Source organism: Stylophora pistillata, chromosome 9, assembly GCF_964205215.1.
Source record: "Stylophora pistillata chromosome 9, jaStyPist1.2, whole genome shotgun sequence".
NCBI lineage: Eukaryota > Metazoa > Cnidaria > Anthozoa > Scleractinia > Pocilloporidae > Stylophora > Stylophora pistillata.
The window spans coordinates 3,238,778-3,265,200 of record NC_142527.1 but is presented as its reverse complement, the minus strand read 5'-3'; the positions used below and the strand labels follow the sequence as shown (position 1 = coordinate 3,265,200).

General features: G+C 41.0%; 1 protein-coding gene across 3 annotated transcripts in view; it reads right to left on the bottom strand.

Annotated features, from left to right (window-relative positions):
* LOC148722798 (uncharacterized) overlaps positions 1-26,423 on the bottom strand; it is a 69,611-nt gene that overhangs the window by 39,461 nt on the left and 3,727 nt on the right. The window contains exons 3-11 of one of the 3 annotated variants that reach the window (XR_015991426.1): positions 17,648-25,890; positions 15,937-15,998; positions 15,014-15,111; positions 14,767-14,841; positions 14,521-14,595; positions 14,259-14,348; positions 14,022-14,096; positions 6,323-10,393; positions 5,544-5,910 (exon numbers count right to left, since the gene is read on the bottom strand). Coding sequence is in view for 2 of the 3 variants with exons in the window: in XM_088732315.1 (XP_088588441.1) it covers positions 14,022-14,096; positions 14,259-14,348; positions 14,521-14,595; positions 14,767-14,841; positions 15,014-15,111; positions 15,937-15,998; positions 17,648-25,890 (8,718 nt within the window). In the remaining variant the exon portion in view is untranslated. Of the gene's footprint in view, positions 1-5,543; positions 5,911-6,322; positions 10,394-14,021; positions 14,097-14,258; positions 14,349-14,520; positions 14,596-14,766; positions 14,842-15,013; positions 15,112-15,936; positions 15,999-17,647; positions 25,891-26,423 lie in introns of those variants that run through there. The other 2 variants (XM_088732315.1, XM_088732316.1) reach the window with 2 other exon arrangements.

Here is a 26,423-nt window from a genome sequence, read left to right as displayed (position 1 = left end):
GTTGGCCTTCATAACTTTGTTATTTACATGCTGGCCCCAATCGAGGTTTCTGGACAATTTTACGCCTAGATAGGAGTGGCGGGTGACTGAGTCTAAAACTTTCCCCATAAGGACGTATCTAGACTCTACAGGATTTTGTTTCCTCGATATTGTTAAGACGTGGCATTTGTCGGGGTTAAATTTCATTTGCCATTTCTGAGACCATTCCTGAAGCGCTGTTATATCTAACTGCAGTTTAGTGGCATCATTATGGGACTTAATAGTGCTGTAGATCAAAGTATCATCAGCAAAAAGACGCATCCTAGAGGTACAGTTTTCTCCGAGGTCTTTAATATATAGGAGAAGCCAAGAACCGTCCCCTGAGGGACTTCTGAAAGAACTGGAACTTCTGGAGAACTGTACCCATCAACGACAACTGACTGGCTTTGGTACGTAAGCCACTGTGTTAGCCAGGTGTTAAGAATACCACGTATGCCATTGTAGCACAGTTTCAATAGGAGGCCCTGGTGCTGAACCGAGTCGAAAGCTTTCGAAAAATCCATGATTATTAAATCAGTTTGTTCACCTTTATCAAGGGAACGAGCAATTTCTTCTACTGTACAAATTAACTGGGTTTCACATGACAATTTTTTCCGAAAGCCGTGTTGATAGTTGACCAATACTTGACTTGAATCAAGATGGGACATAATTTCGTGAAAAATAATGTGTTCCATAATTTTACAGGGAACCGACGTATGAGAGATCGTCAAGAGGTCATTAAAAAAGGAAGGCAATACATCGCTCGTCACTATTGGTTATCATAATCCAATATCACCGTGTCCTTCTTAGATATTATTACTGTTAACTGATTTCAACTCAAGAGGTCATTAAAAAAGGGAGGCAATACATCGTTCGTCACTATTGGTTATCATAACAACAACAACAACAACAACAACTTTATTCATCCCTACTCTTGAAAAGATTAAATTAACATCAAACAAAATAATTAAAACTAAGAGGGTGTTGGCTTCCTAAAATAACTAGAAGGTTAACAAGGCTAGGAAGCCAAATTACATAGAATGAATTACAACATTAGGGTCGGGACACACACGCACACACATGTACACACACACATGCACACACACACACACACACAGAATTGAACTATAAATAATTATGAATAAACGAAATTTACAAGTCTTGGAAAAAATATTATATATAAGTATATATTAGAAATGAAATCCTGAAAAATAATTACAATTATTAATCCAATATCACCGTGTCCTTCATAGATATTATTACTGTTAATTTCAACTCAAGAGGTCATTAAAAAAGGAAGGCAATACATCGTTCGTCACTATTGGTTATCATAATCCAATGTCACCGTGTCCTTCTTAGATATTAGCTTGTATATATGTTATCATATGTTATCGGTTGAATTTATTCTTAAGGTGTTTTTAAACGCTAAACCCTTAAAAAGTAGAAGAAACGGCTCCAAGTTATACTTAGGTAGCCTTTTAAAACATTTCTGCCAGTGGTTTGAAGAAACTTAAGAAACTTTAAGACTCATTCATTTGAAGTTCCTGTTAACGTTGAGATTCATTTAGATATTTTTGTTTGGATATTTACACGTATAACATTTAGAGCTTAAGCTAAGTTTTCTAGTCTATCGCTAATACAGTTTTCTTTTATTAAACATGCTTGCAGTATTTCAGTTTTTTTTCCCATATCATTTTAACAGACGATCTTGTAAAGCACTGAGGAGAATTGGTCGATTTAAGTGCCATATCTATATGTTTTTTTTTTAATTCACTCATTTATTCATTTATATATTCACAGCCGGTATGTGGTTGACGATTTTATCAACCCAGACAATGGCTTTAATTTTGAAGGAAGCTAAAACATGGGTTTATCGAACGCAGTACCGCTGATGCAGCTCCTGGGTCTCCGAGGATGGTCTTCAATGTAAGCAAACGAATTTGGTCCACACTTGAGTAACAATATTGTTACTCAAGTGTGGACCAAATTCGTTTGCTTACATTGAAGACCATCCTCGGAGACCCAGGGGCTGTGAGTCGATTTCAAGTTAAGGGCAGAAGAGCCCCTGGGGACATTGTCTTACAAGACTAGTTCCAAACGGTCGCACTCGTTCTGGCATCTGATTGGTGCCAGAAAATCTTTGTGTTTTTCTGCCCAATCAGAGTGAAGTGTCCTTTGGAGTCCTTTCGTGTGTTTTAACACGCACATATACAACAAGCTCTGTTGCTCGCTATGTTTGTTTGGGCCGTGCGACGAAGCTTTGCCCGAGGTGAAAAGTTTCAGTCTCAGCACACAATGTAAGAGAAATCGATCAGATTGTCCGCGAAATCTTACCGGTAAATTATACTGAATACTTTCGCAGGTATCACAAGAGAACGTGTTTAAAAGTTTGCGAGGTTCGTGTAAAACATAATGGTTGCAGGCATTGATATGTCGCTTTAAACGTTAGATGAGATGTAAGCCTAAATCTTTCAAGATTTTTTGTACAATTTGTTGTGACTGAAACTTTTCCAATCCAGTGAAGCTATTTCGTCGCACGGGCCACGCAGGTATGCCAAGCAACTGGCGCTTACGCTTACGTAGCGTTCTGTGCGCGCCAAATTCTAATCGTTGCTTTGGAGTAAAGTCTCTCGCAATGTGGCCAAGGTTGCAGAGAACGTTAAGTACGTGGACGACCTCCAGCAAGCGCTTAAAGAAAGCTTAGCTGTGTTTCCGATTAGCTAATTAAAATCTTAACAAAAACTAATCATCGAGAACATCGTGGAAAGGAGATGTGTTTCGGAGAGTTACCGAAGGGGTTTGGAAAAAGTTTAATCTTTCAGCTGCTGTGTACAGTGTTCAAATTCTTGAGCTCGAAAGACCACGGATTCTCTTCTAGTCCCTTGGTCATTGTCATTTCACCTCATTTGTCGATTGTTGAAGACCAAGTTAAATACCTTTGATCAGTGGGAATCGATGCAGCTTTCATTGGGGAAAACAAAACCAAAGACCAAGAAATATTAGATGGAAAGGGCGGGCTTCCTTTATTGTAAATGTCAGCTTAGTACAGGGTTATCTACCCACATCTAATAAACAAAAGTTTCCACGTTTAGCTTTTTTTTTTTTTTTTTTCAAGCGAAGATTACATTAGATTTTGGCCGGGCGTGCACAAAAAGTTGCGTAAGCGCCAGTTGCTCGACATACCTGCGTGGCCCGTGCGACGAAATAGCTTCACTGGATTGGAAAAGTTTCAGTTACAGGAAATTATACAAAAAATCTTTAGAGATTTAGGCTTACATCTCATCTAACGTTTAAAGCGACATATCAATGCTTGCATCAATTATGTTTTATAAGAACCTCGCCAACTTTTAACACGTTCTCTTGTGATACCTGCGAAAGTATTCAGTATAATTTCCGGTAAGATTTCGCGGACAATCTGATCGATTTCTCTTACATTGTATGCTGAGACTGAAACTTTTCACCTCGGGCAAAGCTTCGTCGCACGGCCCAAACAAACATAGCGAGCAACAGAGCTTGTTGTATATGTGCGTGTTAAAACACACGAAAGGACTCCAAAGGACACTTCACTCTGATTAGGCAGAAAAACACAAAGATTTTCTGGCACCAATCAGATGCCAGAACGAGTGCGACCGTTTGGAACTAGTCTTGTAAGACAATGTCCCCAGGGGCTCTTCTGCCCTTAACTTGAAATCGACTCACAGCCCCTGGGTCTCCGAAGATGATTGAAGACTGGCAAGATCATCAAGCGGCTTATCCCTTACGAAAGACTTATCTATTGCTGCTTTTAAACGTACACGAGTATTACGAAAATGGTCGAGAATCATAAGTGGTTCTAATCACTGTGTAAATCAGATATTGGACGTTCCAAAATACTATATATAGCTGAAGGTCTTCCGGTAGTTGCTTTTTAAAACACTCTTTTCTGCAGAGTTAAAGTGCTACTGAAGTGAGTTTCATGAATACCCTTTTTGAAATGAAAAAGGTTTTTCGATCATAGAAAAGTGGGTTTAAAAAATAAAAACGTATAATGACGGTCCAAAAATTTCTCAAATCGGAGCTCAAAGAGTACTTCTTTAGTGCGTCCATTTCGCGAATTCTGAGCCTTCGAAGTTTCAGCGGTTGACAACACCTGTGACGTCACACAGTTGACATGCTGTAAGCCACAATCAATCTTCGAGTTCTTGGTGACTTCGCAATACATCTTAGCCTGCTACTACATTACTTATATAATGTCCAGTTCTGACGATTCGGACTCCAACTCGAGTTCTAGGAATGTTTCGGAGGCAGGAGAAAGCGAAAACGAGAGAGATTTCGGAGTGGTTGGCGGACTCGTGGAGCCATACCGACTCGAGCCTGAGGCACCTGAAGGCTATGAAGAACCAGATGAAGAAGACGAAGATGGTTTGACTCCGGCGATATTGGAGTCTAGGTCCGAAAATCAAATAACCGTAGATGAATGGTAGGTGAAAACTTAAAGTGAAACTCCGACATTACACCTTGTCTTCGTTTGTTTTCGTCCACGCGAGTGTGTTTAATTTGCATAATACTTAAGTTGTCTCGGGCTCGCGCTTATCAGTCTTTCCTGATGTTTACATTATTCTGAATTCAAGTGTCGTTGCAACAACTGCGATACAGAACTTCTGTGAAATGCCTTGGAGTTTCGTTGCTGTAAGGAAGTCACGGCAGCCATGGCAAAACTGACCTTTGAAGGCATCGAAGGTAATTGCGTGCTCGACCATCCAGACTTCGAAGCTCTGACAAACGGCTTAGTACTTGAGCAGGTTTGCCCTCTGATGAAGGTCAAGAATGGCCAGGCTTACAAGTTTCCAACCAGAGGAACTGTAAATGCGAAAAAGGAGTAAGTAGGATTTCTTATGTTTATAAAACTTCGCCTCATTTCCGTCAAGCGCATCGACCGAATGTGAATGAGGCTCACCTACTCGAGTACATAAAAACAGCTTACAAGTTAGGTTGCTGCAGAATGTTTTCTGTGTAATTTGACTAAGACCGACTTTATTTTAACAGCAATAATGCTCCGATATTATTGGCAACATCTAAGCAATAATTTCAGATGTAAAAGTCTTTCGTAAGAGTTAAAAGGAGAACCTGAAAACAGTATTTTGTTGATCACTCTAACATCAATTGTGTCAACTTCACTCAATGTTATCATTTTGTTTTTGATGGTTTTGGTGGAGGGGAGGAGGAGATGACACTGGTTTGTTAAAAATACAACTCCAAGTGCTATAACTCATAAAAACTGTAAACTTTTCTTCTTTCTTAGGAGCTGTCATGCCACTGCATACTGCTTTCTTGTGCGATGGATGTTTGGGCCCCTTGGTTGGAACAACACTAAACCACTTCCTGCCTGTATATTTATACAATAGAATTAGGCAGAAGTATCAGACTGCCTCCACCAGAGGTTACATCACTGCAGAGCAAAGGCAAAATTAAGCAACAAAGTAAAAACTCTGTACAACAACGGCTCTTTTAGGAGCCACCACATTTTACAAAAGTCATGACCTCCGTGCGTTCAAGTTGTTGATCTTTTATTTTCCAATGCTACATACCACATGCAAGGTCCCTGTCACAGTACATGTATCTGTTGTGACAAGTGTAAATATAGCACAATTTATTTTTTAGTCTCAACATTCGGCCATGATAAACACAAACAAAATTTATTTACTAAAGTTTCTTTTGATATCCAATCACAATGTCTGTATGTTCATTGACTGTCATATGTGTTTTAGGTGGTACTAGCACCAGAACAGCTTCCTCTTGCAAGGTTTTTCATTGGCAGCTTGCACTTTCTGCATGTAGGTGTTTTTCGTTTCTTCTTGGCAGGCTGTTGGTTAGCATGGGTGCTTGATGCCTGAAGTTCACTCAGAATTTCAGCTGCAAGTAGAATATATTTATTTAATGTAGAAAAAAAAATTTCTCGTTGATATTGTGTTCTTTTGGTAGATGGTACAATATTAACGCCTTCCAGATTCAGGGTTGTATTTAAGAGGCAGGAGCCTGGGATTCCTCCAGGCTTCTACAGTACGAAGTTGGCCTCTGGCTACTTGTATAGGAAAAAAGAAAATTAATAGAACCAAAGGAAACCTTAAGCTGTTTGATTCTCCGTATAATTGTTGTATTTATGCTGCAACTTGAAATTCTAGTGACAGCCCCGTTGAATTACATACCAAAGCTTGCCAACCCTTACTTAGGCAAACATCCAGAAACAAAATATTGACCATAGTTTGATGGGTAGGGCTTGAATGATACAATGTATGATTATGTACTCAATTTCACAAAATCTCACCTGAAGGGTATAGAGCTGTTTCTGTCTGCTTTCTCTTGTTGTAATTCTCTCTAGCCTCTGCTCTACATCGCCTGTCAGTGAACTTCGAGTTCAAAGGTGCGGGAATATCTGCCTTATACTTAGAAAGGATTGCATCCCTTTCCACAAGGAACATGCAAAACATTAGTTCCTTAACATCGTCCACATATTCTGGGAAAAACAAGGGGAAAACAAAGGATTAAATTTTATGTTCATGACCTAAAAAGCACGAGACTCAGTTTTGGCAGTGGGAGTAGAAAATACTTGTGAAAGCTAGTGCATTCTTTGTATCAGTATCCTCTGGCATTAACTGGAAACTGTGGCTGCTGCATATCATTACACTAGTAATACTGTAAGCGGGAGATACTCTTATTTCTCGCACAACTTCTTCTCCAAACTTGTACTTCGGGTATGTTACTAACAAGTACTCCTTTCCATCCTTTGTCTTTTGGAGCTCCCTCAGCAATTTCTCATTAAAATGTAGGCTAGCTAAGATGTGCCTAGGACGTAAAATACACCAAGCTACATCATGGACTATAACAGAAATTTTGATGCAAGAGTAAATCAAAGCAGTCAGATTTTATTTTGACTCTGAACACAAATTTTGAAAGAATTTGAAAGGAGAGTAAGGATTTCCATAAAGGAATGTTACTATAATTCAGATGACATGCATCTCCAGCTTTTGGTGATACTATTTTTGTTTTCTGATATAATATGATGCCACCTGCAGTATGAGCCAAGCCATGAGAAACATATCATCTTAGGATAAAACTGATTCAAGGTTGAATGGAACCCTTCTAGGCAGCTGGTTTGGTCCTCGCAGGACAACTTTTTGATGTCATTAAGTAGCCATTAAATCGCACGTAAACAAACTTAATATGAGCATCCAACACCGAAACCCCTTGTTGGTAACTTGGATTAAAATACGACGTGAATCGTAATTATTATCTCCATGATTTTTCGTTATCTCTCTTCTTAACTGGCAACGAAACTGTCGAAGACGACGTTAACTTATGAAAATTATTACAACAAAGAAAGCATGCATTCCACACTTACCGCTTGCGATCTTCTCCTCTCACGAGCGCTTTGTTCGATTACTGGTGCTTGGATAGCGCATTGGATAGTTGGAACTGATCTCGTTTTTAAAACTCGTTTTTCTTTGGGCTTCGTGCTTGAAATTTCTTCAGAGCTCATGCTGTTTTCATCACTAGTGTTGGCTGGCAACAATCTGCTTAATTTTAGTCTTGCAAAACAGCTCTCGTGAAAGTGCAAGGAGCACAATGTGCTGTGCGATGAAGGTTTCCAATCTGGCCTATGAACATTCACAAACTTTACCCATTGATCCCTTACTTTCTCACTTTTAGGGAATAAATTCATGGAAACATTTGGAGTATAAGAATTGTTCGTACAACTGATGCCTCCGGGAGCACCGGCCGCACAAGTCTTTCCACTATGCTTCGCCATTGTGAAATGTATGAGCTACACTTTCCCCCGCGCTCGATGTGTCAACCGTGTGACGTCACATGCATAACTAATTAAGAAATCGCCCGGACGCACTTTTGTCAGCAACTTGTCTGTGTTCGCGCTCCAAAAATACAATGAAGAAAATGTTTTCATGGCTTAAAAACTTTTTATCTGATTAAATAGGAATCGAAGTAATAATTAATCGTTTTTTTACAGTAGATTGATTTTCGCTTCAGTAGCACTTTAAGTTAAAAATGATGTGGATTTTCGTTCTTCTGCTGCTGAGGTCATCACACAGTCCCGATTGTAAGAGTAAGTGCATCATTTAAACAAGTGAAGCAGCTCATGGAAGTTAGTGTGTTAGAAAATGTGGCCTGTTCTGTTTTAAGAACAGCTAATTACCCTAAGCTGATCTACTCTGGGTTACATTGCGACAAGGGGATCGCACCGTATTTCGGTACCTAAATATTTTTTTTCAAGCTCAAAAGCAGACATGATTCAAAATATCAAGACTCAACACTCGTAATCAGGAAAGCTTGTTTGAATTGTCAGTGCACAAAAAGGCCGCGATTATCTACAACCATTTTATAGTAAACTAGGGGTAAATATCGACCGCTTTTAATCAGAAAAAGTCTCATTCAGTTTGTTAAGCACCATGAAAACCTACAAGCGTTGTGAACTCTGAGCCCAGAACGTTAGCTCGGCAATAGAGGTTAAAGCGATCCTTTCATCAGGTCGTGGTCGAGAATATATAAGTTCTGTTAGGCTTCATGACAGGTTAAAACACTAATGATTTCTCCTTTCAGAGAATTTTTTAGCTTAAGAAATTCCAGTCTGATACAATGATAAATATGTAGTTCATAAATTTTTAACTGCGGTATTAGATACGTATGATGCACGATCCTCGCAGTAGATAGCGCTATTTAAGCAATAGCGAAAATCAGACCCGAAAAAAATCAGGGCTGTACCGGATTCGAACCACTGACCTCTGCGATACTAGTGCAGCGCTCTACCAATTGAGCTAACATACTAATGGTGTCGTTTTTACGGAAATCACTCTCGAGGGCTTTATGGACCATTCCCAAGGGGATTGATGGTGATGTTGTGCGATTTCAGGCTTTCGGCGCCATTTTTGACTGGTGGACTGGCGAACTGGCGGACTGGCAGACTGGATGGTTGACTGGCTACGTGGCACAAATAGCTTCGATCTCATGTGCAAATGTTTTCTTGACCGCCTTGAGCTGAATACACCGATTGCAAATATGGCGGCGAAAATGCGAGTACATAAAGTGAAGTGAACATATTTCTGTTCGCTCGGTGATTTGAAATTCCTGCGAAACATCTCTCAGAATTTCGATAAGCCAGCTCTATAATCATAATGTATTATATATATTTAGATACAAACTGTATAAAATCAGAATTTATCCACCAAACCCACGATAGGTTTGTATTGTAGCAGAAGTTACCTTCAGTTTTGATGGATTCTTTATTGAAAAACAGGGGTAGATGACCTCTCTACCATCTACATCTGCACGATATCCTGTCTTACAACACATCGGTACACAACAATTATCGGGCTTTCTTCATTGGGATTCCGAAGAAAAAGAACTTTAAAAAGAAAACAGCTTTAGGCACAGTTTACAGAAGTTTAAAGGTTTATTAGACAACGTGTATTCATTACAACTGACGTATTTCCTTTGCGTGGGGCTACACCGACATGGCACAGGAAAGCTAACATTTATAACATAACTGTCTTGAATCGTCGCTATACCCGTATTTCTTTAATTTTACGCCTAGGTATAATTACAAGCATATCCTCGGAAAATACAGAAAATGTAGAACCTGCTAGCGATTGTAAGCGATTCTAGTCGCGGAGCTCCTCATATGAAACTTCCCGATTCGCGATGGCGCCCGTGTACGTACATAACAAAAGGCTTCGCAAACAAAATGGAATGAGTCTACTGATCTTGAAATGCTTCCCAAACATTTTAAAAAAGATTGATGAGCAATTCTTTGCGTACCTCTATGTGTGCTGTGGGAATATCGCTTCAACAAATAACGCTTCAACAAATTGGAAACAACTCGCACTCGCACTGAGAAACGTGTATCGGGTTTTGCCCTTAGCAACGGTTGCTACCGAAAAGCCTCGCTTTCGTACTTTTGAGCTGCACAAGTTTCTTTTTGAATTGCGACTTATTGAAGTCATCTCGTTACAAAGTAAATTTACTAGTGGACCACGAAATACGTTAACATGTTGAGTTATACGAGTTTCTTTTTTCATTGTAACGTAGTGAACTCATCTCGTTCAAAAGTAATTTTTAAAAGTGGAACACAAAATACATTGACATATGACATATTGAGTTATGCAAGTTTCTTATTGGATTCCAACCTAGTAAACTACTGTAAACATAATATATCGGTTTGTTCAATGTTGTCCTACTAGTTGTTTTGGCCGCTGCCATTGTATCAAGTACAGTACTAAGATTTTAAACTATCAAACCTTATTGCTGTGTTCAACTTTGCAGCTGTTTATGACACTGACCGAAAGCACCACACAATCCACTTTCCCTGAATATTTCTGCGCAGTTACTACAATGAAAAAAGCTTTTACTAGAGATCGAACGCACTTTACTAATCTTTGATTATTACTAGTTATCATGATTAATGTACATGACTTCTAATTAATCAACAAGAAATTAAACTTAGTTTTGCTGTTCGGTCTTGTTTGAGTAGATCGCTCTCCATTAGGTCGATCATTCGCGTCATTCTGCAGCTAATGAGGGAAAAGGCGTTAAATTTAGTTTTGAAGAGTTCGGATGTACTTCACCGAAGGTTCGTTAGTGACCCAGCCTATTGTATAGTCTCCCTCGCAGCCGTTTTTAGTCTCGTCACGCCACGCTTCTCCCCACAAACAGCCTATTGTATAGTCTCCCTCGCAGCCGTTTTTAGTCTCGTCACACAACGCTCCTCCCCACAAACAGCCTATTGTATAGTCTCTCTCGCAGCCGTTTTTAGTCTCGTCACGCAACACTTCTCCCTACAAACAGCCTATTGTATAGTCTCCCTCGCAGCCGTTTTTAGTGTCGTCACGCAGCGCTCCTCCCCACAAACAGCCTATTGTATAGTCTCCCTCGCAGCCGTTTTTAGTCTCGTCACGCAACGCTCCTCCCCACAAACAGCCTATTGTATAGTCTCCCTCGCAGTCGTTTTTAGTCTCGGCAGGCAACGCTCCTCCCCACCAACGGCTGCTCACGAGAGAGACACATTCCTTTCCCTAAAATTGACCAATAAGAAACAGGCTTCCATATTCTGGAAACCTGGTCCAAGTCAAGTCCCTCTCCATTACTAGAAAGAAAACAAACAGTTTTTGCAATTCTTGAGGGTGGACCGTGAGCCAAAGCTTTAACAATTGGTTCCATATCGCCAGACAGGTCTTGTTCACGGTCTTACAGGGATACTCAACGACAACCTTCGTCTTTGTTTCATTTTTTGGCTGATTTGTTTGTTTTATCTTTGGACTCGATGTGACAAATGGGGCGGCGAAGGCGCTTCGGACGGGTGAAAACGTGCCATTGTCAAATAAACAACCTTGTGGTTTACCAATTGGACTTAAAGTGAGCCTTGATAAGGTTGAACTCGAGGGAGTTAAGTTGGAAGAAGAAGAAGTCGTAGGAAATTCATTTAAACTTACAAATGAAAGATGTTTTTTGACGGATGTCCCACCGACAGGTGTTAATTATTTATATTTTCGGTGCGCAGTAATCGTTTAAATTTTAAACATTTGCCACTCTCTGAATAAGCAGACTTGAGCTCAGTCTTAATCTCTCTGACATGTTCTTCCGCTTTTTGGTATTTCACCAAAGACTTGTAGCATTTAATGCACACTGCAACGTCCGAATCAGAGTAAACATTTACGTCGATGTCCAGTGCCTTGTTTATAAGTCCTTGAAGGTCAACAGAGCTTCCTCCCGTACTACCAGGTTAAAAACACGAACACGTTGTTTACAAGTGATTCTAGCTGAACAAATAAAGCAATTTGTATCACTATTCAATATCTTTTTCGGAGTAACATTCACCTTCCACTTGGGCAAGACCGCGCACGTGTGTATCTGTTTTTTGTTTCATGCGCCCAGCAAATCTAAGGAGGAATTTGATTGGCGTAGCCGATAACAATAACGTGCATTCTATTAGTTTTCAATAACAAAGAGAAAAGAATGTGTCTCTCTCGTGAGCAGCCGTTGGTGGGGAAGAGCGTTGCGTGACGAGACTAAATACGGTTGTAAGGGAGACTACCTATTGTGTAAAATTAATTATCAAAAACTGGATCATTGGATAATGCAATTCAAGACTTTTTATTGGCTTAGCCATTGTGGTATATTAGCCAATATACCATAATCTACAAATATGGTAAGGGTACGCATCAGCTTAAAATCAGAAGGGAGCTAAAAAATCCAGTTTCTTCTTACAAAATAATAATTTCTTGGGGGCGTTTTTAATAAAACAATTATTCCACTCGCGCTTGTTGGATATGAGATGATTATAGCCAACTTGTTGGATATGAGATGATTATAGCCAACTCTATCATCTCATATCCAACGCGCGCTCGTGGTATAATTGTTAATTAGCCTTAGTTTGCACAACTTTGTACTGATGAAGCCCAAACTATATCAAGCTCTTTAGCATTACAAAGCTTTGCTTTCATGTCCAAATTGAGCACTCTTCTAGGGTGGGTCATGTCATGAAACTGTGCGATGCTCACTAGTTATTAGTTTGAGCACTCTGGCATGGCCGAGATGGTACAAACGTGGAATCATTAGGGGTGGCTAGATGGCGTTACCTCCATCCTAGAATCAACATTGCACTGATGAGGACTGTAACGATGTCACTTGGATGGCCGTGTAATAACCCAGATTAAACTATAAAACGAAGCTAGTCTTTATTCATCCGCCACGACATAGTTAGTACTACTAACTATGGCCACGACAACCGGGAAGTATGGCCCATACAAATATCCATGATCCTTTGCAATGTCTTAGAACTTCCGCTAGGACAACTTCCGGTAAGATTACTATCAAAACGTTACAAGGACCAGAGGGCCGAAACATTACTGCAGATGCTATACATGCATACAGACATATATACATAAAAGTAGAGCACAATACATGTATTGTGTTTAATGTAGACACGAAAGCATAGTCTTCGTATTTTTCTAACTCAACATATATGTATGTATATAAATTCTCCTGGTGATTGCAAATTTAGATTTGCTATAATTAATTTTCCATCCTATATTAGGCGCTACTAATTGATCGTTCAAAGGCCCTTTTCTTGGATTTTGTCGGCCCTTTAGGTGTGGATTGGACTCAGAGGCCCTGCCAAGGGATCTTATTATGATTAGTATCATTTAAGAGCCCCTCCAGGGATTTTGTTGCTAATTTGTCCTTTTGGGCTCCAAAGGCCTTGTTTTGGGATTTTGTTACGGTTTATAGTTGTAGTAAAAAGTGGGCCTTCCCTTTTTTCAATGCTCGCCGAATTGCTTCTTTGCAATTGATTACGCCACTCATATTAACATATTTAGTATTCTTATCTCTTAGTTTTTAGGGTTTGTTTCTTGTATTTTGTCCATTGCTTTCTTTGTAATTAGGTTTTTTGTTTATTAGCACCAGTTCATTAGTCGTTATCTGTAATTACGTAATCATTAGCACTTCGATCCTATTTAATGCTCTTATTTTATTTCAAAAGTTGTAAATAACTGAAGAAGGTCTCTGACCGAAAACGTTTTTTATTAAAATTTTTTATATTTTTTACGGCAGAAGTTGTCCATCCTCGCAATTTTTTAAACTTTCTATGTATGTATATATATATATATATATATATATATATTTATATATATGTTGATTTGGAAAACTCAACATATATTGCGCTCTTCTTTTATGTATCGAGCACTATAATACGGAAAAGTCGAAAGGCAGACTTCCTTTATATTTATAGATATATGTTGGGTTAGGAAAATACAAAGACTACGCTTTCATCCCTACAAGCCTGTTTCGTGACTACCCACTCATTAGGGGATTTTATTGATAAGAATATTCGTAACCCTTGTTTACATACTATACACATTTCTATAAAAGGCCTGGCGTTAAATTTAAATACTTTGTTCTTACTCACTCAACAAGGTCTATTTAGAATAGTGATAGTTCTGTGAGAAAATACCAACCATTTCTGGGTCTTTTTACTTGCTTTGGGAAGTCTCCATCATCAAGTAATCTTTTACTTTTTCGCTGATTGGACACTGGAATTTAAGAAGATAATTAATCAGTTATGAAGAAATAAATAGGATAAAACTACTATCAATAACGATAAAGTGTAAAGAAGCATAATTGATTGACCTAAACGTAGTTGCCCCTACACAAGTATTTTGATTGGCAGATTTTATTATTAGGGTATGACTGACCAAGAAAGTGTTCACCTGCGGCAGAACTGGGATTTCTTGATAACTGAACTCTTTGTTCAAGTAATCTTTTACTTTTTCTCTGACTGGACCCTGGAATTTAAGAATATAATTCATCAGTTATGAAGAAACAAATGGGATAAAACTACTATAAAGATAAGAGGTAAAGAAGCATAATTGATTGACCTACACGTAGTTGCTCCTACACAAGTATTTTGATTGGCAGATCACCTCTTAAGGTACGACTGACCAAAACAGTGTTTACCTGTGGCAGAACTGGGATTTCTCGAGAACTGAACTCTTTGTTCAAGTAATCTTTTACTTTTTCTCTGACTGGAAACTGGAATTTAAGAATATAATTCATCAGTTATGAAGAAACAAATGGGATATAACTACTATAAAGATAAGAGGTAAAGAAGCATAATTGATTGACCTACACGTAGTTGCTCCTACACATCTATTTTGAGTGGCAGATCACTATTAAGGTATGACTGACCAAGAAAGTGTTTACCTGCAGCAGAACTGGGATTTCTGGAGAACTGAACTCTTTGTTCAAGTAATCTTTCACTTTTTCTCTGACTGGACACTGGAATTTAAGAATATAATTCATCAGTTATGAAGAAACAAATGGGATAAAACTACTATAAAGATAAGAGGTAAAGAAGCATAATTGATTGACCTACACGTAGTTGCTCCTACACAAGTATTTTGAGTGGCAGATCACCTCTTAAGGTATGACTGACTAAGACAGTGTTTACCTGTGGCAGAGCTGGGATTTCTCGAGAACTGACCTCTTTGTTCAAACCCAAGCAAGGAGGCAAGGTCACAGGGTGTTTGCCGGTACATGTTAAATGTACTGAAAAACAACAGAGGCTGGTTATGCTCCATTTAATATCAAAACCGTCTTATACTGTACCTGAAGGTTAACTTTTTCGCGCAGAGATGTGATTAACGAGTAAATTCTCCTGGTGATTGCAATACGTCATATTTAGTTTTACCCTAACTGCGCGGTACTGGGTTAGATATGCATATTATGGTCTAGACCCACTCGCGAGCGAGTGAGTAAAGTTTTGGGTTTTCGCAGATGTCGTTTTCTCTCAAACTTACAAATCTCGTAAGTGGTATTTTGTTTCGTTTCGTTTCGTTTTCTTTATTCAGTGCTATTGTTTTTCTTTTAATTAACCAGATTGTACGAGTCAGATTAAAAAGCTTATACAGATATGGAGTCGAACTTTAAACTCCCAACAATTAAAAGTACAATTATCAGCGAACAGGTGATGGGAATAGAATTTAGCTAAAACCGTGGCCCCCAAAATATTTTTCTCACCTTGCCTTACACGTGTTAAATTTTTCAAAAATTTTTCACAACTTCGCCTGTTTCTGTTCGTAAGTCCGGCCAAGCCCTTACGGTCATCGGCCCCTGTAACTTTGGCTTATAAATACAGGCGTTTAGTTATATTTGTAAAACTCCCTGATTTTACAACTACTGTTCGCAGAAGTGCTGCTCACTAGTCTATAATTAAAATTAAAAAATCAATTAAAAAATAATCCTATGATTTTCTTTTTTCCTTCTTCTCATTACTTGTCTACTTGATATTGTATTGATATTGTAAGGAGAAATTCTGTCTTGGTCACTCATGGGAGTTAAAGGGTTAAGGGAGCACCAAATGCCTGTAACAACCTCAAACATTGAGTGCTTCCACTGCGAGCAGCCTTGTGCACTGGAGTTTCTCCAAGGCTATCCTAGAGCAATGAAATCAGGGGAGTTAGGATAGACAATCATGGAGAGTTATGGAGATTAAGACTTAAGAACAAGTTGATACCATGACAAAATAGAAATACTAAAATTACCAGTTGAAATGTGGGGACTAACGTGAATACGCAGCAAAGTCAACAGAAAAGGAAAGAGTCACTTTGACTTATACCGTTTCATGGAGAAGTCCAGAATGATGCATGGTAACCATCCAACTCCCCAGAATAATAAACTCATACCTCGGGCTTCCTACAAAATTAGTACTATAGGAAAATTCATTACTTGACGAGGGAATTCCGCATTAAATTGCACGCGAAAACCGATATCGCACGAATCGCGAAGTAAGGAGTGCGATATCGGTTTTCAAGTGCAATTTAATGCGGAATTCACGAGTGAAGTAATGGATTTTCCTTGAATCGCATAACGGAATAAAAATGAGAAAAAGGAAACAGCATTACTTAAAATTGTTATGTTTACGTAGATGCGAAACAATATCACTTAGCCTCGTTTTCAACTCGCAATTCTACACTAAATACCTCGCTTCGTTGACCAATCAGAATGCGAGATATTATTCAATGATGCGATTCTGAATAAAATCCTGCGTTTATTAAATTTCCGATTGCAAAACTCACCAAATATTGACGCTGCGACTCAAATCTTCCTCTGCATGCACGAACCAAATGTTCCTATTTTCCATTCCTATGTCTAGTTTCTCCCTACATGTCGCTCCATAAATATATGCATTTGAACGCGATGATCTTTGCTTACAAGGTTTTCTCCCGCTCACATCTGATAACAAACTTCTGAAGTTTTCTGCCTCTGAACGATATATCACAAAAGGCATGCTATGGACCGCAAGTTTCTTGACTGATGGAAATTAAAGATATGTGGCAGAGACTTCCAAAAGGTTTTTGTTTTTTATCAGAAAGGTGTGGTTGTTTCATTCGCCAAAGTTCACCCGAAAGATAAGGGGGAACTGTAAAAAGCCTGTTTATCGTTTATGCGCGGCCCAGCACTTCAAGCATGAAACAGTCGATGCCAAAGCTCAACTTCGCTCCCAGGCTACGTCCACCACATCACTTAACACCAATTAAAAACTGCCACGCAGCGCCTATCGTGCATTTTCCTGCACAAGAAAAACCAAACTGGATTTCTGATTCTGGTTCTTTGCGGGAGAATAGAGCCAAAGGACCCTTAAGGTCTGTCATGGGTGCCTTTATAACCGTTGGATAGTTACCCGCAAAATATGTATTAGCTGATAGTCTTATGAGACATGAAAAAAAAAACCTACTTCGCGTATACGCCAATGTACCTTCTTTGAATGAATTAATAGGGTATGTAAACTTTACGGATTACCTTGAAATTTGGTTCGAAGACTCACTCCCAAGGTATTTATCTTAAATACCGTGTGAAAGAGTTTTTCAAAGTGTATCTTACGCAATGGCCTCCTAGTTAACACGTATCGGTTGAAGTTTAATCAGTAAACTTGACAGAAAAACTACAAAGCAAAGAGTAAGAAAATCGAAAGATCCTCACACGAACTTATCAACCCACTTAGTTTATTTACATATTGGGTAAATTGGGTAACCCCCAGCTTATGGTAGCTGTCAGCAGTCTTTTTATGTTCTTCACCCAATACCTTTTGTCTCCTGTTAACTGCTCGATTATGTGACTCAGCGGCTGAGGTGTAATCTCCAAGTGCATATTGGGTAACCCCCAGCTCATGGTAGCTGCTAGCAGTCTTTTCATGTTCTTCACCCAATACCAGTTGTCTGATGTTAAGTGCTCGCTTGTGTGACTCAGCAGCTGAGGTGTAATCCCCAAGTGCAAATTGGATAGCCCCCAGATGATGGTAGCTATTAGCGGTCACCTCATGTTCCTCACCCAATATCTTTAGTCTGATGTTAAGTGCTCGCTTGTGTGACTCTGCGGCTGAGGTGTAATCGTTAAGTGCATATTGGGTAACCCCCAGATTATGGTAGCTATTAGCGGTCTTCTCATGTTCTTCACCCAATACCTTTTGTCTGATGTTAAGTGCTCGCTTATCTGACTCAACGGCTGAGGTGTAATCGTTAAGTGCATATTGGGCAAGCCCCAGGCTATACCAGCTATCAGCGGTCTCCTCACGTTCTTCGCCCAATAGCTTTTGTCTGATGTGAAGTGCTCGCTTGTTTGAGTCAGCAGCTGAGGTGTGATCTCCAAGTGCAAATTGGATAGCCCCCAGATTACGGTAGCTATTAGCGGTCTTCTCATGTTCTTCACCCAATACCTTTTGTCTGATGTTAAGTGCTCGCTTGTGTGACTCAGCGGCTGAGGTGTAATCTTTAAGTGCATATTGGGTAACCCCCAGCTCATGGTAGCTGTTAGCGGTCACCTCATGTTCTTCACCCAATACCTTTTGTCTGATGTTAAGTGCTCGCTTGCGTGACTCAACGGCTGAGGTGTAATCGTTAAGTTCATATTGGGCAAGCCCCAGGCTATAGCAGCTATCAGCGGTCTCCTCACGTTCTTCGCCCAATAGCTTTTGTCTAATGTGAAGTGCTCGCTTGTGTGACTCAGCAGCTGGGGTGTAATCTCCAAGTGCAAATTGGATAGCTCCCAGATGATAGTAGCTATTAGCGGTCACCTCATGTTCTTCACCCAATACCTTTTGTCTGATGTTAAGTGCTCGCTTGGTTGACTCAGCAGCTGAGGTGTAGTCTCCAAGTGCAAATTGGATACCTCCCAGATGATGGTAGCTATTAGCGGTCACTTCATGTTCTTCACCCAATACGTTAAGTCTGATGTTAAGTGCTCGCTTGTGTGACTCTGCGGCTGAGGTGTAATCTTTAAGTGCATATTGGGTAACCCCTAGCTCATGGTAGCTGTTAGCAGTCTTTTCATGTTCTTCACCCAATACCTTTTGTCTGATGTTAAGTGCTCGCTTATCTGACTCAACGGCTGAGGTGTAATCGTTAAGTGCATCTTGGGCAAGCCTCAGGCTATACCAGCTATCAGCGGTCTCCTCACGTTCTTCGCCCAATAACTTTTGTCTGATGTGAAGTGCTCGCTTGTGTGACTCAGCGGCTGAGGTGTAATCTCCAAGTGCATATTGGGTAACCCCTAGCTCACTGTAGCTGTTAGCAGTCTTTTTATGTTCTTCACCCAATACCTTTTGTCTGATGTTAAGTGTACGCTTGTGTGATTCAGCGGCTGAGGTGTAATCTCCAAGTGCATATTGGGTAACTCCCAGCTCATGGTAGCTGCTAGCAGTCTTTTCATGTTCTTCACCCAATACCTGTTGTCTGATATTAAGTGCTCGCTTGTGTGACTCAGCAGCTGAGGTGTAATCCCCAAGTGCAAATTGGATAGCCCCCAGATGATGGTAGCTATTAGCGGTCACCTCATGTTCCTCACCCAATATCTTTAGTCTGATGTTAAGTACTCGCTTGTGTGACTCAGCGGCTGAGGTGTAATCTTTAAGTGCATATTGGGTAACCCCCAGCTCATGGTAGCTGTTAGCAGTCTTTTCATGTTCTTCACCCAATACCTTTTGTCTGATGTTAAGTGCTCGCTTATCTGACTCAACGGCTGAGGTGTAATCGTTAAGTGCATCTTGGGCAAGCCCCAGGCTATACCAGCTATCAGCGGTCTCCTCACGTTCTTCGCCCAATAACTTTTGTCTGATGTGAAGTGCTCGCTTGTGTGACTCAGCGGCTGAGGTGTAATCTCCAAGTGCATATTGGGTAACCCCTAGCTCACTGTAGCTGTTAGCAGTCTTTTTATGTTCTTCACCCAATACCTTTTGTCTGATGTTAAGTGCTCGCTTGTGTGATTCAGCGGCTGAGGTGTAATCTCCAAGTGCAAATTCGATAGCCCCCAGATGATAGTAGCTATTAGCGGTCACCTCATGTTCTTCACCCAATACCTTTTGTCTGATGTTAAGTGCTCGCTTGGTTGACTCAGCAGCTGAGGTGTAATCTCCAAGTGCAAATTGGATACCCCCCAGATGATGGTAGCTATTAGCGGTCACCTCATGTTCTTCACCCAATACCTTTTGTCTGATGTTAAGTGCTCGGTTGTCTGACGCAGCAGCTGAGGTGTAATCGCCAAGTGCATATTGGGTAACCCCCAGCTCATGGTAGCTGTTAGAAGTCTTTTCATGTTTTTCACCCAATACCTTTTGTCTGATGTTAAGTGCTCGCTTGTGTGACTCAGCGGCTGAGGTGTAATCTTTAAGTGCATATTGGGTAACCCCCAGATTATGGTAGCTGTCAGCAGTCTTTTCATGTTCTTCTCCCAATACCTTTCGTCTGATGTGAAGTGCTCGCTTGTGTGACTCAGCGGCTGAGGTGTAATCTCCAAGTGCAAATTCGATAGCCCCCAGATGATAGTAGCTATTAGCGGTCACTTCATGTTCTTCACCCAATACCTTTTGTCTGATGTTAAGTGCTCGCTTGTGTGACTCAGCAGCTGAGGTGTAATTTCCAAGTGCAAATTGGATAGCCCCCAGATTACGGTAGCTATTAGCGGTCTTCTCATGTTCTTCACCCAATACCTTTTGTCTGATGTTAAGTGCTCGCTTGTGTGACTCAGCGGCTGAGGTGTAATCTCCAAGTGCATATTGGGTAACCCCCAGCTCATGGTAGCTGTTAGCGGTCACCTCATGTTCTTCACCCAATACCTTTTGTCTGATGTTAAGTGCTCGCTTGTGTGACTCAACGGCTGAGGTGTAATCGTCAAGTGCATATTGGGCAAGCCCCAGCGTATAGCAGCTATCAGCGGTCTCCTCACGTTCTTCGCCCAATAGCTTTTGTCTAATGTGAAGTGCTCGCTTGTGTGACTCAGCAGCTGTGGTGTAATCTCCAAGTGCAAATTGGATAGCCCCCACATGATAGTAGCTATTAGCGGTCACCTCATGTTCTTCACCCAATACCTTTTGTCTGATGTTAAGTGCTCGATTGGATGACTCAGCAGCTGAGGTGTAATCTCCAAGTGCAAATTGGATACCCCCCAGATGATGGTAGCTATTAGCGGTCACCTCATGTTCTTCACCCAATATCTTTAGTCTGATGTTAAGTGCTCGCTTGTGTGACTCAGCGGCTGAGGTGTAATCTCCAAGTGCATATTGGGTAACCCCTAGCTCACTGTAGCTGTTAGCAGTCTTTTTATGTTCTTCACCCAATACCTTTTGTCTGATGTTAAGTGTACGCTTGTGTGATTCAGCGGCTGAGGTGTAATCTCCAAGTGCAAATTCGATAGCCCCCAGATGATAGTAGCTATTAGCGGTCACCTCATGTTCTTCACCCAATACCTTTTGTCTGATGTTAAGTGCTCGCTTGTGTGACTCAGCAGCTGAGGTGTAATTTCCAAGTGCAAATTGGATAGCCCCCAGATTACGGTAGCTATTAGCGGTCTTCTCATGTTCTTCACCCAATACCTTTTGTCTGATGTTAAGTGCTCGCTTGTGTGACTCAGCGGCTGAGGTGTAATCTTTAAGTGCATATTGGGTAACCCCCAGCTCATGGTAGCTGTTAGCGGTCACCTCATGTTCTTCACCCAATACCTTTTGTCTGATGTTAAGTGCTCGCTTGTGTGACTCAACGGCTGAGGTGTAATCGTCAAGTGCATATTGGGCAAGCCCCAGGCTATACCAGCTATCAGCGGTCTCCTCACGTTCTTCGCCCAATAGCTTTTGTCTGATGTGAAGTGCTCGCTTGTGTGACTCAGCAGCTGGGGTGTAATCTCCAAGTGCAAATTGGATAGCCCCCAGATGATAGTAGCTATTAGCGGTCACCTCATGTTCTTCACCCAATACCTTTTGTCTGATGTTAAGTGCTCGCTTGGTTGACTCAGCAGCTGAGGTGTAATCTCCAAGTGCAAATTGGATACCCCCCAGATGATGGTAGCTACTAGCGGTCACCTCATGTTCTTCACCCAATATCTTTAGTCTGATGTTAAGTGCTCGCTTGTGTGACTCAGCGGCTGAGGTGTAATCTTTAAGTGCATATTGGGTAACCCCCAGTTCATGGTAGCTGTTAGCAGTCTTTTCATGTTCTTCACCCAATACCTTTTGTCTGATGTTAAGTGCTCGCTTATCTGACTCAACGGCTGAGGTGTAATCGTTAAGTGCATCTTGGGCAAGCCCCAGGCTATACCAGCTATCAGCGGTCTCCTCACGTTCTTCGCCCAATAACTTTTGTCTGATGTGAAGTGCTCGCTTGTGTGACTCAGCGGCTGAGGTGTAATCTCCAAGTGCATATTGGGTAACCCCTAGCTCACTGTAGCTGTTAGCAGTCTTTTTATGTTCTTCACCCAATACCTTTTGTCTGATGTTAAGCGCTCGCTTGTGTGATTCAGCGGTTGAGGTGTAATCTCCAAGTGCAAATTCGATAGCCCCCAGATGATAGTAGCTATTAGCGGTCACCTCATGTTCTTCACCCAATACCTTTTGTCTGATGTTAAGTGCTCGCTTGGTTGACTCAGCAGGTGAGGTGTAATCTCCAAGTGCAAATTGGATACCCCCCAGATGATGGTAGTTATTAGCGGTCACCTCATGTTCTTCACCCAATACCTTTTGTCTGATGTTAAGTGCTCGGTTGTGTGACTCAGCAGCTGAGGTGTAATCTCCAAGTGCATATTGGGTAACCCCCAGCTCATGGCAGCTGTTAGCAGTCTTTTCATGTTTTTCACCCAATACCTTTTGTCTGATGTTAAGTGCTCGCTTGTGTGACTCAGCGGCTGAGGTGTAATCTTTAAGTGCATATTGGGTAACCCCCAGATTATGGTAGCTGTCAGCAGTCTTTTCATGTTCTTCACCCAATACCTTTCGTCTGATGTTAAGTGCTCGCTTGTGTGATTCAGCGGCTGAGGTGTAATCTCCAAGTGCAAATTCGATAGCCCCCAGATGATAGTAGCTATTAGCGGTCACCTCATGTTCTTCACCCAATACCTTTTGTCTGATGTTAAGTGCTCGCTTGTGTGACTCAGCAGCTGAGGTGTAATTTCCAAGTGCAAATTGGATAGCCCCCAGATTACGGTAGCTATTAACGGTCTTCTCATGTTCTTCACCCAATACCTTTTGTCTGATGTTAAGTGCTCGCTTGTGTGACTCAGCGGCTGAGGTGTAATCTTTAAGTGCATATTGGGTAACCCCCAGCTCATGGTAGCTGTTAGCGGTCACCTCATGTTCTTCACCCAATACCTTTTGTCTGATGTTAAGTGCTCGCTTGTGTGACTCAACGGCTGAGGTGTAATCGTCAAGTGCATATTGGGCAAGCCCCAGCCTATAGCAGCTATCAGCGGTCTCCTCACGTTCTTCGCCCAATAGCTTTTGTCTAATGTGAAGTGCTCGCTTGTGTGACTCAGCAGCTGGGGTGCAATCTCCAAGTGCAAATTGGATAGCCCCCAGATGATAGTAGCTATTAGCGGTCACCTCATGTTCTTCACCCAATACCTTTTGTCTGATGTTAAGTGCTCGCTTGGTTGACTCAGCAGCTGAGGTGTAATCTCCAAGTGCAAATTGGATACCCCCCAGATGATGGTAGCTATTAGCGGTCACCTCATGTTCTTCACCCAATACCTTTTGTCTGATGTTAAGTGCTCGCTTATGTGACTCGGCAGCTGCGTTATAATCTCCTAGTGCGTGATTTGATAACCCTAATTCACAGTGTGCATGGGCGGTCTTCCTATCTTCTTCACCGAAGAGTTCCAAGATGATGGTTAGAGCATGTTGTTTCGAACTGACAGCTTCTGAGAAGCGACGTAGGCAATGTTGATTTTGTCCTCGAAGCAAGTACCACTTTGCTAGAGCTTCTTTGTGCAGACTTGAGATGTCGTGTTCTTCGTCCGTTGTCCTTTTTTGTAGTGAGCTTAGATGATAGGTTATAAGTTTCAGAGTTAGTGATAAACCTTCCTGATAATTATGCGAGTTTCTCAGCAGGCTAATGGTGTTTTCTTCAAATTTAAACCAGCCCGGTTTGGTCATTTCATTGGGTGACTCAATGCCTTGAAGCATTCCGAACAGTAACTTGATTGAAAACTCAATGATTTCAGCTGAAGATATTTTTGCAATAGCTTCGCCCACAAGATAGGTCACTTCAACTTGAAGTGGTTCGTTTCCAAGATTTTCTGTACTTGAGGGTACTCTGTCTTCATTCCCATAATTTGCTTCTCCATCATTGTCCGGAATTACTAATAAATGCATGTCTCCTGCTTCTCTGCATTCTTGCACGGCTCTATCATAGAACGTGGCTGACATCTCGTAATCGCTTTTTGCGCATCGATAGAAAATAGCGAGGATTTGAAATATCATAAGTCTCAGAACTTTGTGTTCAGCAGTTTTGTTCAGAAGGGAAATAGCTTCTTGTAAACTTCTTACTCCATCTTCCGTCTTTCCTACCACAAGCTGATAGATGCCAGAGTAGCACAAGTGTTTGCCTTTCTCTTCAGGACAAATGGTAGCCGTTGAACTTTGAAGTTTACTGGCCTCCGAAAGCAACAGCTTTGTTTTTTCACTGTGTCCCCAGGTCATATAGCCGAACGCTTTGGACTGAAGTAGTTGTCTGTGGAGAACAGTTCGTCCAAGCTGGCTAGCTGCCTCTATTGCCGATTGAAAAATCTTTTCAAAATTAGGTTCGTTGTTGAAGAAAGCAGTATCAAGAAAGAACTCGGCTTTTGCCAAAACTTGAAAAACTCTGTCCGCTATCTTGCAATCTGAACAACCATCCATCAAACTTTGGACAATGCTTCTTTCATCGTCGAAGAACTCGATCAATGCTTTCATAGAGTGTCCTGTGAGGAACATCTCATTAAGTTTCTCAACAAATCCAATGTAGAATGATAAAAAGCAAGTGTTTGCGTTCAGAATTGTTTCTTTCATGATATGTTCACCCTTGTCTCTTGCAAATGACTGTAAGAGTTTGTGAATGGAGAACTTATCCGAACTGGAGCTTTTATCCAGGAGAGCCCTCCCTTGCAGTCTTCCCAAAACTTTCTTGGTTTCGGTGAACCTCGTTAGTCCTAAAACAGCTGTGGCAATCTTAAGATCAAATTTATCTGGAAGAACACTCAAGGACACAAGTGCTTCTTGGTCCTGCGAAGAAAGTCTCTGGAAAGACGATTCAAATAGGGTTTTAAGTCTAGCATCACTGGGAAATTCTGGGTTGTCCAGCAATTCGAGTGGGTTATTTTTTGTCCGCATTAAGTCATCAAGATCTGCACTACATTGGGCGGAATCCTCGGGGAGCGACTTACACAACAACCATATCGCTAAGGGCACCTGCCCACATATTTGCACGATTTTTGTTGGGTCAGAAGCGCTCAAATTTGGAACAAGCTTTTCCACTAACTCTTTTGAGGATGAGTTGTCGAGTTCTCCTATTCTGATGGACTTGTGTCCATGTAGGGACATATGCAAATAGGCCATTGACTCCCGAGTGGTTAAAAGAAATTTGACCTTTTCGCTACGGTTGAGAATATCTTTCAGCAGATTCACAGTCTCCTCTTTTACATTTGGCTCGCCACATTCAAGCAAATCATCGGCATTATCGAGAATCAACACGCATGGATCCGATAGCCTTTTAAAAATGAAACCAATTTCATCGGCAGGTGTCAAATTCTGATTTTCCGATTCTCCGGTTCGAAAGTGGCTGAGTAGCTTTGAGGTTAAATCACCTTTTGACTTAAGCCCACGCAGTGAGATAAAGTAGACAGGTAGCCCGCGATTTTGAAGTTGGTGACCAACAACGATTGCGGTAGACGTCTTTCCAAACCCTGGTGACCCCCAGACTGATACGAGACGGGTCGACTCCGAAGTCACGTGACCAATAATCTCTTCACATTCCTTGCCACGGCCAGTAAAGTTGGGAGGAAGATGAAGTCGTAAAGCGCATGGTATAAATCCTACAAGGAAGGTTTGTTTTAGGCAAAAAATATAATTAAAGAAGCGCCTTTGACATGATAATTTAGTATGCACTTAAAATTTGTATTGGTACAAGGGAAAGAAAAAGAAAACACAAAACCGAACAAATACATAACACTCAACTGTGCTCTATTCTGTAGCTTGTGATGGCATTAGCATGGAAGAGGCATCAGTCTAGTAGATTTTATGTTTGTTCTTTTTATGCACATTTAATCATTTAACATGTGGCGCAAATCCGTTATTCAGTAGTAAAGATTGAAATGAACTTAAAATCCAGACTTCATGTGACTTCCGGTCTCTTTTTCACAGGTCACCCTCGTTCTTGCGCTGATGAACACCATTGAAATGGATGAATTAGATGATGCAGTATTAATGTGTTATGAAAGTGTATATAAAACCGTAAAATCTTGAGAAAAGAAATTCTGAGTGGTTTTTCACGCAGTTCCCTTTTGCCTCGTAACTAAACTTGTTTTCTCTTGGCATTATGTGCCAAGGAAACAAGACGTCTGTGAAG